The sequence below is a fragment of the Balaenoptera musculus genome, chromosome 2, assembly GCF_009873245.2.
Source record: "Balaenoptera musculus isolate JJ_BM4_2016_0621 chromosome 2, mBalMus1.pri.v3, whole genome shotgun sequence".
NCBI classification, from domain to species: Eukaryota; Metazoa; Chordata; class Mammalia; order Artiodactyla; family Balaenopteridae; genus Balaenoptera; species Balaenoptera musculus.
In genome coordinates, this window is record NC_045786.1 from 67,859,040 (window position 1) to 67,872,541 (window position 13,502).

Consider the following 13,502-nt stretch of genomic DNA (forward strand, 5'->3'; position numbering starts at 1 on the left):
AAGCATTAGATCTCTAGACTTATTCTTCCTATTAACTGCAACTTTGTATCCTCTGACGAACATCTCCCCATTTCCCCCACCTCCCCACCCCTGGTTAACCAACTATCTACTCTCTGCTTCTATGTATTCCACTTTTTTAGGTTCCACATATAAATTGAGATCATGCAGTATTTTTCTTTCTGTGTCTGGCTTATTTCATTTATCATACTGTCCTCCAGGTCCATCCATGGTGTCACAAATGGCAGGATTCCCTTCTCTTTTAAGGCTGAATAATAGTACAATATCATTCAGCACTCGAATTACACAAAACGATACTATCTATTGAATACCTCCCAAAGGCACACATATAGCCAACAAATGGGTGGAATTATAAGACCATATATTAAATAACCTAGAGTGGGTGAGATGGTGCCTGTGAAAAAAAGGGAAATGGAGAAGGGGGAATGAGAGTAAAGGGGAAAATAAGAGAAAAAAATGAAAAGGCATTAAAAGGTTTGTTAAACACGTGCAAATATTAGAAATTTCATTCACTCACTGATTCACTCCACAAACATTTGTGCACTTATTATGTGCCAGGTACTATTCTAGGTACTACTTACAGAACAGTGAATCCAAAAAGGGCAGTCCTATGCTTATAGTTTATGGTGTACAGAAGAGAGAAATATTTAAAATACCCTAAAAAAGATTGTGGACAGTGAAGAAATGTCATTAAAAAATCAGGTGACATGAGAAAGAGAGACCTACCTTAGATTAGGTGGTCTGTGAACATCTCTGAGGAAATGACATTTATGCAGAGAGGTGAAGACTGCTTCCTTCCTAGCTTGGGAACAGGAAGGGATGATTCATTCCAGGCAAAGGGAACAGCATGTGCAAGGGTCTGGAGGGAGTATGGACCATCCCGTGGAGGAAGTGAAAGAGGATCAGTGTAACGGAAGAAAGGAGCAGCAGGAAATGTGGTTAAAGAGTTGGGGTGGCGGGCAGGCAGGAGGGGGATAGCAGCAGGCTCATAGCCCAATATAAGGAGTTTGGATTTTATTCTAACTGCAATGAAACCATGAAAACATTTTAAACAGGGAAATGATATGATCTTATTTCCAATTTATTTCATTCTAACTTAGCACCCTTGCAATATGCTCATATACTTTTACAAATTTGCAGAAGAAATATTTTTGCATTTTTTTCTTCAAGGACCCCCAGAACTTGCATAGACATCAGGTCCCACATGACCCAGCTCTGTCTGAAAGGGGTAAGTGCTATGTTAGAGACCAGTCTCAAGGTGCCAGAAAGCCACAGAGAAGCAACCTTGCCAATTTAGTACCAAGAGTTCTTTAATGTCAATGGATTTTTTTCTTTCGTTTACACTGTATGATAATGTTCAAATTTGTGCCCTGGTCTAATCACAGAAATCATGAGTACATCAGCTTTGCTTGAAAAAGGTGAAAGATGTAGATGTGTACAGCTTTCCCCCTATTAGTGGCAGGAAACATAGGCGAACAGTCCCTGTTTGTCTCAGACAGCCTACACAAAGATGCCTCCTATTGTAACACAGCAATGAGTCATGGAGGTAGGTGCACATGGCACAGAAAACTGAGCAAGGGAGAGTCGTTTATCCAGAAGCTAAGGCACCTTAACACACATATCCACCGCCATGACTGGAAACTACCTTACCAAGCTTCCTTCGGCCTTCTCTACCCAGTAACAAAGGTACCAGCAGCTAACATTCATGGAAGGTTTCCTACTATTAGCTCATTTAATCTTCACAACTACTCTAAATAGGTTCTATCATTAGACACATTTTCATAGGTGAAAAAACTAAACCTAAGCCCGAGAGAGATTTGTCCCAGGTCACAAAACCACAAACTTAGCCTGACTCCAGAATCCAACCTCTTAACCACTGTTTAGAATCTCCCAGTCCCACCCAAGCATATCTGCCACCAACTCCAGGAGAGTTTCTTCTTTTCCTCCCAGTATTGTTTTCTTATAACAAAACTCCTCCCCTTTGCAAGAACACAGCAGTGGTGTCACAATTAACAACAGAAGGTACTTCCACTCAGTACCCTCCTCCAAATCAAACGGGAGCACATGATCAGGCCACAACATTCAAAATTTGTCCTGTCCTTCCCTGCCCTGGGGGGCTTTCAGACTATTTTAAGGGGATAAAATTCTGTACACTAAAACTGAACCAATCTTTGCAAAGTAATCCACTAACCTGTACAAGTTAATATCATGCAAAACAGACACTACAGTATTGAAAGGAGTTTGGGGACTTCCCTGGTGGCGCAGTGGTTAAGAATCCGCCTGCCAATGCAGGGGACAAGCGTTCGAGCCCTGGTCTGGGAAGATCCCACATGCCGCGGAGCAACTAAGCCGGCGCGCCTAGAGCCCGTGCTCTGCAATAAAGAGAAGCCCCTGCACCGCAACAAAGAGTAGCCCCCGCTCACCGCAACTAGAGAAAGCCTGTGCGCAGCAACTAAGACCCAATGCAGCCAAAAATTAATTAATTAAAAAAAAAAAAGAAAGACAGAAAGAAAGGAATTTGTCTGAGGAATGTGGTTGAGCTCACATCACAGGTCTGTCCACCACTGGCCTTGTGATCATTACAGGGATGGACAGAGCCACCAAGCCAACAGGTCCCCAGGCTATTAAAATTGAGAGAGTCAAAGGAAGGTTACAGAAATCACCAAAGGGCAGAAGATCCAAGCCTAATCTATTCATTTCATCAACTGGCTTCCTAAAGTCTCCAGTGTGCAGGTAAGAGATTAAGAACTAAATCTTTTCTGGTTATTTCTCCAGCTCGCCGGGTCTTTCTCCCTCAGACAGTCTTGTCCCTTATCCAGGACGCAAAAGAGTTGTGGGAACTCAGAAACATCCATGAAACAGCCGCATCATTGTTCAATGAAACAAAGTACTGGTTTGTGAGCAACACTGGAAGCTGCAGAGATGGAGCACCTTGTGTGTGATTTCCCAGACCATGGTGTCATGTCTCAGGTCGGAAGTTAGGGCTTATGGTCAAGCAAGGAACAGCCAGGAGAGACACTGATGAGATTTGTTTAATGAATGAATGAATAAAAAGTCAGATGAAGAAAAGAAAAACCGCTCCCTTCGAGACAAGAGAGTTTCCAGGAAGGCCAAGGAATGAGAGCCCCCAAAGTCGACAAGCGAAAATCCACTGTGATGTCGGTGTACACACGCCCCCGCTGGCCAGGCAGCGGCCGCAACTAGGCACTCCCAGCCCACAGGTGTCAGGTACGAAGGTGAGGACTGCTCACAGGTCCCAACTCCACACTCTATACCGAGTTGGTCTCAAAGACGCAGATGCGATCTTAATTTTTCCAAGACATCTGCTCCCTTCTCCCGGTTACAGGCCAGAATTGCAGAGGATCTGGGGGGGAAAGAGCTGGGTAGGGGCGGGCGATGAACCGGTTTTTACTTTTTAGGGAGAAGGAAAATGACCAGAGATCAGGGATGGCTGAAAGGGTCGGGAAAGGGGTGGGGATGGGGGCATCGCGACTCGTTGGGTCCACTGACTGGTCTTGAGTCAGGCGCACAATCTGTGCTTAGTCACCGATACCTCGGCGGCCGGGAGTTCCTCGCGCCTGGCAGCCCAAGACGTACGTGACGACCCGAGCGGAGCCCCGCGCGCCGCGCACACCCGACTCGGCTCCTGCGCCCGGGCCCCGGCCTCCCCAGCCCGGCCCCGGTGCTCGCCTCCCCCCAGACTTACTCAGCCGAGCTGGTCCCATTAACCGCGGAGCCGTCGGGGGCCGGGTTCAGCTGGATGGGCGTCGGCTTCTTCTTGGGCATTTTGGACCCGGGGAAGGCGCTCTCAACTCCGAGGGGAGGGCGGCCCCTCTTGCTTCCTCCCTCTGAGCTGCCCCGCGCCCGCCGCGCGGGGCCAAGTCAGGGCCGCGGGCCCGGGGGCTGCCTTCGGGGGGCGCGCCCTGCGCGGTCCCTTCAGGGCCGAGGGGGCCAGTGGCGGTCTCGGGAGACCCACGCCCCACTTGCTCGGCTCACAGGGAATCGAAGGGCTTCCCCGCCGGCGCAGCACGGCAGCCCGGGATTCCCTCCCGCTCTCCCTCAGTCCACCGGTCCCCGGGGCTCGAGGGGCCCCGCCGCGCGCGCACCACAGCGCTGCTCCAGCTACAGTCCGGGAAAGTGCGCCGCCGCCACTGCCGTGTTCCAAGCGACTCGGCGCAGTAGTCCCAGAGGGACTGGAGGGCGGGGGAGGGGTGGGGAAGGATAGGGAAGGGGGAAGCCTTGCCCCCCGCCCCCGCCCCGGGCAGCTGCGTTTTCCACACTCCCACTCGGCTCCGCCCCTTTTGCCTCGCCGGCAGCCAATGGGAACACGCCTCGGCGGCAGATGACGCGGAAATACGTCACGGGGCGCGGCGCGCTACTCTGGGGGCGGGGTCCGGCGCTGGCTCCACCGCGCCCTCTGCCGCACAGAGGCACCCAGGTGGACGCACCGGGAAGGGAGGTGATCTGGACTCAGTTGGTCGCCACGCGGTCTCCTCCGCTGGGGTGACTGTAGCCCACGGGCCGAGTCACGCTGATGGAGATGAAGTAATAAAACGAATAAAGAAAAGGACCCCTTCTTATTTCTAGAGGCACCGTCGAGGAATAGACAAGTTGTCCAGAGACTCCTTGCACCTAAGGAACAGGCAAGTAGAAAGATACATATAAAACGGTAATACACAGTACTAGTCTACTGACGAGGGTACAGGGAGATGGATGTTCAATGCTGATGAGACTTTAAATTGGGGCAACCTTTTCTGAGAGCAGTTTGGGAATGTATTTTTAAAGCCTTTGAAAAAAAAAAAAGCCCTTTCTACCAATAATTCCAGTTCTATAAAACTTGAAGAAATAAGATGTGAATAAAGAGCTTAATGAGATAAAAGATGATTCAGGTGATTCAGAATACACATTCAGTCCATCTCTTCCCCTTTGCCCTTCCTAAAGTATTCAGTCCTAAAGGCATTAGGTGTGTAAAACAGTGTAAGCCTCTGCACCTGGTGGTCCAGAGCAGGGTGTAGCCACCCAGCTGTTTGCAACATATAGAGAGTAAGGTTCCCTTTTCATTTTGTAGCCCTTGGTACTGTTTGAATGTTTTGTTATTATGTATATAAAGTGTTCGATTTAAAACATTTTTTATAAATTGTTTAAAGATTAACATGAGAATGTAAAATAGTGCAGATAGTTTGGAAAACAATCTGGAAGTTCCTCAAACAGTTAAATATAGTTACCGTATGACCCAGCAATTCCACTCCTATGTGCTCAAGAGAAATGAAAAACATATATCCATACAAAACTTGTACACAAATGTTTATGCAAATGTATGGCAGCATTTTTCATAACAGCCAAAAAGTGGAAACAACCCAAATGTCCATGAACTGATGAACGGATAAACAGAATGTGGTACATCCATACAATGGAATATAACTTGGCCATAAAAAGGAATGAAGTGCTGACCCGTGCTATAGCATGCATGAACCTTGAAAACATTATGCTAAGTGAAAGAAGCAAGTCACAAAAACCCACATATTTTATGATTTCATTTATATAAAATGTCCACAACAGGCAAATGTATAGAGACAGAAAGTAGATTAGTAATTGCTTAGAGTTTGGTGGGACAGTTGAGCAAGGAATAGTATAATAGAATGATAGCTAAAGGGTAAAGAATTTCTCTAGGAGGTGATGCAAATATCCTAAAATTGATAGTGGTGTTAGTTTCACATCTCTGTGAATTTATTAAAACCATTGAATTGTACACTTTAAATGGGTAAATTGTATGGTATGTGAATTGTCTCTCAATAAAGCTGTTATTGAAACAACCACCACATCAACAAGGAAATTCAGGGGAAAAATAAAATAGCTAACAGAGTCTTGAAGAACAAAGCTGGAGGATTTACACTACCATATATCAAGATTCATCTAAGACTGAGTATTTAAGACAGTATTTAAGGCACTGGCACAAGAACAGACAAATAGACCAATGGAGTAGCACAGAGTCTGGAAACAAACCCATCTGTATTTGATCACCTGATTTATGACAAAGATAACAATACAATGCAGTGGGGGAAAGGGTAGCCTTTTGGATAAATAGTGCTGGGTCAATTGAATATCCATACGGGAAAAAAAATGAGTCTTGACCACTACATCACATCATACATAACAAATCAACTCTAGATGGATTATAGAACTAAACACAACTTTTAAAAGAAAATATTGGAGAATATCTTCATGACATTAGGGTAGGCAAAGATTTCTTAAACAAGACATACGTGCACACACACACAAACACAAATCATAAAGGAAAAACATGATAAATTAGACTACATTAAAGTTAATTATTTTGACCTTCAAAAAGGGTAAAAAGACGGCGGTCCAGTGGTTAGAACTCAGTGCTTTCACTGCCGTGGCCCAGGTTCAATCTTTAGTCAGGGATCTAAGATCCTGCAAGTCACGCTGCATGGCCAAAAAAAAGGGGGTGGGGGGTAAAAAGAAAGAAGACATTTGCAACATATATTGGAAAAAGAATGCATATGTATAATATATAAAGAACTCCTACACCTTAACTAGAAAAGGACATGAAAAGAGGCTGAATTTCTTTAGTTATCAGGAAAATGCAACTTAAAACCACAATGTGAGTACCTAATGCCACTAAAGTATACACTTGCTAATGGTCAAAATGGTAAAATTTTTATGTATATTTTACCACAATAATAATAAAAAACTCTATAATACTACACTTACTATTCTGGCTAAACTGAAAAGGATAAGTAATATCAAATGTTGGTAAGATGTGGAGCAACTAGGACAGGATTCTCTTACACTGATGGTGGGAGTATAAATTTGAGCAACCAGTTTGAAAAACTGGTAGTATGTACTATAAGGTTGAACATCTATCTTATGACCCAGAGATTCTGATCCAGGACATATACCTACAGAAATCAATATATATGTTCACCAAAAAAAAAGGTATAAGAATATTCATAGGGACTTCCCTGGTAGTCCAGTGATTGAGAATCCGCCTTGCAATGCAGTGCATGCCGGTTCGATCCCTGGTCAGGGAACTAGGATCCCACATGCGGTGGGGCAACTAAGCCCGTGCGCCACAACTAGAGAGCCTGTGTGCTGCAACTACAGAGCCCACATTCTCTGGAGCCTGTGCACTGCAACTACTGAGCCTGCACACCGCAGCTAGAGAGAAGCCCACGCACCACAACGAAAGATACCGTGTGCCATAACTAAGACCCGATGCAGCCAATAAATAAATAAATAAATAAATATTTAAAAAAAAAAAAAAAAAGAATATTCATAGCACCACTATTCATAATAGTTATTAGGGAAACAACCCAAATGTCCATCAACAGTAAATGGATAAATTGTGGTAAATTCATGCAATGGAATACAGCATTGTGAAAATAGACTACAACTACTTGCAACAATATGAATTAATCTCACTAACATCCTGTTCAGTAGAAGATAAGACACAAGAAATATATATATATATGCTCAAAACTGACAAATCGAATCTATGGTGGTAGAAGTTGGGATAGTCATTATCCTTGAGGAGGAAAGTAACAGGAAGATGAGTTGAAGTAGGCTTTTAGGGTACTGGTAGTGTTTGCTTTCTTGATCTGGGGGGAGATCACAGGAAAGTGTGTTCCAGTTACGATTTATGTTATCTTTCAGTAAAACAATCTATGTTCTGGATCTATGTTACCCTTCAATAAAACAATTACTAGAGGAAAAAAAAATTACTCAACATCACTAATCATCAAGGAAATGAAAATCAAAACCACAGTGAGTTATCACCTCACACCTGTTAGAATGGCTATCATCAAAAAGACAAGCCATAAGTGTTGGCAGAGCATGGAGAAAAGGGAACCCTTGGGTATTTTTGGTGGGAATGCAAATTGATACATCAAAAAAACATAAAATTTTGGAGGTTTCTCAAAAAAACATAAAATTAAAAATAGATCTACCAGGGCTTCCCTGGTGGCGCAGTGGTTGAGAATCCGCCTGCCAATGCAGAGGACAAGGGTTCGATCCCTGGTCCAGGAAGATCCCACATGCCACGGAGCAACTAAGCCCGTGTGCCACAACTACTGAGCCTGTGCTCTAGAGCCCCTGAGCCACAACTACTGAGCCCACGTGCTGCAACTACTGAAGCCCACGTGCCTAGAGCCCCTGCTCCACAACGAGAGAAGCCACTGCAATGAGAAGCCCGTGCACTGCAACGAAGAGTAGCCCCTTCTTGCCACAACTAGTGAAAGCCCACGCGCAGCAGTGAAGACCCAACACAGCCAAAAATTTTAAAAAAACTAGATCTACCAGATCTATCTGGTAGAGATATCTGCACTCTTGTGTTCATTGCAGCATTATTCACGAGAGCCAAGATATGGGAACAGCCTAAGTGTTGGTCAACAGATGAATACACAAAGAAGACCTAGTGTGTAGACAAAATGGAATATTATTCAGCCATGAGATAGAAGGAAATCCTGCCATTTGCAACAACGTGGATGGACCTTATATTAAGGGAAATGAGTCAGAGAAAAACAAATACTGTATGATCTCAGTTGTATGTGAGATCTAAAAAGCCAAACTCAGGGAAATAGAGAGTGGAGTGGAGGTTACCAGGGACTGTGGTGGAGGAAATGGGGAGATATTGGTCAAAGGGTACAAACTTCCAGTTATAGTTAATAAATTCTGGGGATCTAATGTACACTATGGTGATTGATTATAGCTAATAATACTGTATTATATATTTAACTGAACGTTGCTAAGAGTAGATATGTTCTCACACAAAACAGAAATGGTAATTAGGGGACGATATGGAAGGCTTAGCTAATGCTATGGTGATAATCATTTTGCAATATATAGCTGTGTCAATTCAACATATTGTACACCTTAAACTTACACAATGTTATATGTCAATTATATCTCAAAGCAGGTGGAAAAAAGAAATCATGAGAAAACTTTTTTTTCCCTCAAAAAATAAGTCAGACTGACTGAAATGTATTTTTATTTATCTTTTGTTTTTTAGATTGAAAGAAAATATCAGCCTTTCTCACATGAAAGCATTTAGGTCTTCTGAGTATTTTGTGGGTTATTTATTTATTTATTTATTTATTTATTTTGGCTGTGCAGGGTCTTAGTTTCGGCACGCGGGATCTTTAGTTGCGGCATGGGACTTCTTAGTTGCAGCATGCAGACTCTTAGTTGCAGCATGCATGTGGGATCTAGTTCCCCGACCAGGGATCAAACCCCGGCCCCCCGCATGGGGAGCACAGAGTCTTACCCACTGGACCACCAGGGAAGTCTCTGTGGGTTTTATTTCAAATTTTGTGGGTTTTTAAAAAATTATGTAACTAATATCAGCTTATTATGTGGGGGAAAAAAACTAGAATAGTATAAAAAAGATAATAAGAACCATTCATGATACACTACTCAATGATAATTTCTCTTTACATTATGGAGTTCATAATGGTGCTTATTATGGTGTTCATCTTAGCCATACTCACACAGTTGATACTATAGGATCAGTGAACTTTATGATACTATCAATTTATGAGTTTTATTTTAGAGGCAAGTCCATATTTTCTTCTTACAAATTAAGATCTTTTATTCTCTTATTATGACAAATTCAGTTGGGAAATTCAAAATTAAAAAAAGTCATTATTGTAAACAGAAGTTAATCCATATGAAGCAATTCTACCTTACATTTTTTCTTCATTTTAATACCAGTTTTTTCTATTCTCGAGTCATGAGAGAACTCTGACTCTTTATTAGAGGCTTTTACTACCATTAACTCCCTTTGCCTGTAATTCATTCTGTTCAGGGTGGGGCTGATTTTTTTTAATGTTTAAATAAATAGCTAAGGAATATAATCCATTGTCTAGATTTTTAAGCTCCTGCGAGTTTGGCAAGTTGTTCCTATTGAGTAACTGAGTGAAGGGTCACAGTGGGAAGGGTAACACTGCCTTCCCTCCCCCTTCAGAGGAGGTACATCCGCTTCCCCGATTCTGGACGTCAGACGTTCCAAATGCAGCGAAACCACTGGGTTATTTTGGGAGCCACTTTTAATGGTCACTTGCCCTTCATTTAAAGGAAAAGGTGCCTCAACGAGGTGAGGGCTGATGCAATTTCAATTGCTGTCTAAGGATGTGGCTTCAACCAGACAGGATGTCAGATCTGGCACCTTTTTTTGGAGGGGAGTAGGTGTAGGGACCTCGCCCTGGCTTGGCATCCAAGAGAGGAGATGTGGTACTTTGCTTTTCACCCTTGGGGAGAACAGTGAAAGAAGATACACTTGGGACATACTAGCTTCCTAGACGGCAGCTGTGGAGAAGGAAGTCTTGACTTCCTTTGGAATCAGTCCAGGATCCCGGACATTCTTAATCTCTAATCTGGTTTGAGATGAAACAAATCTTTCCCAGGACATTTATTTGAATGCTTATCATCACTGGACTTTCTTTTTTTTGTTTTTTTTCCATGCTTTCTTCTACTCAGTGGGAAACCCCTGAGTCATCCTTTTCCTGCCAAGTGCTTTGCAAAGATTACAAGCAGGAAATTTAAAATGAAAGTGACCATTTAATCTACAGAGATTTGGGAGCTTTGATAAGAGCATATATGACCTACATGGGTAGAGCCATCATAACATCTGACTGTCAGTCTTTTTATAATTCACACTCTTGCTCAGAGGTCAGGTCACCTTACAGAGAGTTTAGAATTTGCCTTAAAAAGTGTCATCTCCAGCAATGAACTGTGCATGACATGTAGTCTGGGTTTATGTATATTTTAAGATATTTTAAATTATATTGATTGATACATCAACGTGTTTTGGAGTTTTATATACTCCCAGGGAGCAAGGAATCTCTTCTCTGCGATGTGTCAGATTGTTTTCACTGTACAGTCTCATAAAATATAAAGTATTGTTACTGTCATTATAATGATAGCACTGTTGTGTCATTAGAATTACTACTGAGCCATACAGCTATTTATTCTTGCTTCTGCATGTGCTTTCTCTGAATAGACAGACCTTTATAACTAGATCCTAGTCTAGTATCTGATATGGGGCTTCTGTGTAAAGAGAATGGGAGACTGAGTTCATTTTAGAATTTTAGAGCTAGACCGTAGGGGTCAGGGTATCCAATCACCCCATCTTATAAATAGCCAAACTGAGCCTCAGTGAGTTTGGTGGTGTCCTTTATGGTTACATAGCTAGCTAGGGGTAGAACAGGGACACATCTTCTAATTGCCAGGCTAATGATCTTCTAAAATGTCTTGGTATCTTGCCAAATAATAGATAGGTAAAATTAGTTTTATTTGATAGTTGTCAGGTAAGTTTGTTTGGCTGTGACATTTTCAAGTATCTGCAGTTATAATGACACTAAAGATCTTGGTCATGCCATAAATAACAATAATATGATTATTTTTCCTTTATCTACCACCCCTTTCTCTAATTTTGACACATACTTTCAATTTCAGGTGGTATCAAACCATATTTGGCATAAGTTCAATAGATTTGAATAGATCATAATCCACACTTCTTTTAAGTTCTATGAATCTGGGGCCAAACTTAGAAACTGACATATCTAGAGTCCTTCAAACTTAGTTTATAAACTGTTGAAAAAAAAAATTTCATATAATGTCCATAATGCATACAGTTCAAATTTATTTTAGGGAAATAATCAGAGATGTGCACAACAGATTTATATACAACAGAGATGTATATTTCAGCATTACTCATAATAACAAGGTGTAGACACAAATTAATTTTTCTTTTATACTCAACTTGTTTGCTCTCTTTTATTGAATTCAGTGTTTTTTGTTTTCTGTTTTTTTCCCCCTTGGAAGAAAATACAAGAATTTGTTAACAGTAATTACCGTTAGAAAGAAAGACTTACTGAGTGGGAAGAAAAGCTTTCACTTTTCATTTTGTACCTTTTTGTATTTTGTTAGATTTTTCTGTCCATATAAATGAACTGATATTTCCTAGGCAGGAAGATTATAGGCAATTTTTGCTTCCCTTCTTTGAATTTCTCTGTGTTAAAAAAGTAATGGATTATATTATCTTTAAAAATTAATGTCCAAAAATAGAGGATTTTATGATACATCTACATGATGAAATTTAATGCATCAGTTTAAAAATCTCTCTTTAAAAGAGTAATGTAATGGCACGGGAAAATGTTCCAAAAATAATGACAAAAGCACTTATAAAAATTATGTACATATGAGCACCATTTTATTATTAAAATACAGTGTAAATGTATATGATGGAGAGAGAGAGGGAGAGATTGAGAGAGAAAAGACAAAGGAAATATCTCAAGATGTTAACAGTGTTTATTTTTAGGAGGTAAAAGTATGGGTGAGACTATTTTCTTTTTTATTTTGTGCTTTTCAGTATTTTCCAGATTTTGCTGGTGAGCATTTATTAGTTGATAGCGCCTCAGACTCAGTGCCTTTTTTTGTCTACATTCTCTGTTTACATGACCTCCACCATCTATATGTTGATGAGCTCCCAATTTTATTACTGCTGGTCTAGACCTCTCCTCCTGAGTTTCAGACACACAGCCAACTGCCTCCTTGGAATTTCTACTTGGATGTCTCAGTGGGCATCACAAACTCAAAATACCTCAACTGGAGCACTTGATTCCACTCCCTCACCCCACTCTAATCATCTTGATTTCTCTCTTCCCAGCACCACCCACATCCAAACTGTCAGAAAACTCTGAAGAGTCCTGCTCTGGCCCTGGGCTTCAGAGCCTCCACTCTGGTCCTGTTTTTTGTTTTTTGTTTTAAAATATTTGTTTATTTATTTATTTGGTTGTGCCGGGTCTTAGTTGCGGCAGGCGGGCTCTTTAGTTGTGGCACATGGGCTCCTTAGTTGCGGCACGCATGTGGGATCTAGTTCCCTCACCAGGGATCAAACCACGGCCCCCTGCATTGGGAGCACAGAGTCTTATCCACTGTGCCACCAGGGAAGTCCCTCCACTCTGGCCCTTGTCTGGCCACACCCCTCACCACACCATGAGGAGTCCTCAGGGCCAAAGGGTCATGCCTGCACAGAGCCTGTGCCCCAGCTTCTAGACCATTCTCTGGTCACCCAAGACTCCAGAATTCCCTGTCTAAACAGTGCAGGGCCTGCAGGGATTCTTTCCCTGGTCCATCCTCCTGAGAACAGAGCGGCACACTACGCCCAGGTGTGGACTCCCCTAGACCCAAGTGTGGCCAAGGAACTATTTGAAAAAGGTGTGGACAGAGCTTGGCTCATGGGTTGGAAGTCCACGCACCTGTGGGTGAAAACCCTTGCAGTGTGGGATGGACTTGGAGGGGAGATGAGAACAGGGAACAGAGGGAGGAAGGCTGGGGGGCCGGCTCTCCCCGAGGTGCATTATGGCATTCCAGGGAATCTGAGAAATCTCAATTCCATCTTAGACTTCCATGTTGTTGTGAAAGTATATTTTTCAAGATAGGAGGATAGAACATATTTTATT

General features: G+C 42.4%; 1 protein-coding gene across 1 annotated transcript in view; it reads right to left on the reverse strand.

Annotated features, from left to right (window-relative positions):
- The window catches only part of MAP2K1 (mitogen-activated protein kinase kinase 1), an 83,892-nt gene extending 79,600 nt beyond the window's left edge, over positions 1-4,292 (reverse strand). Inside the window, exon 1 of the mRNA XM_036844648.1 lies at positions 3,725-4,292. Within this exon, the coding sequence (XP_036700543.1) occupies positions 3,725-3,804 (80 nt within the window). The 5' untranslated portion in view covers positions 3,805-4,292. The remainder of the gene's footprint in view (positions 1-3,724) is intronic.
- Positions 4,293-13,502: the final 9,210 nt, after the last annotated feature.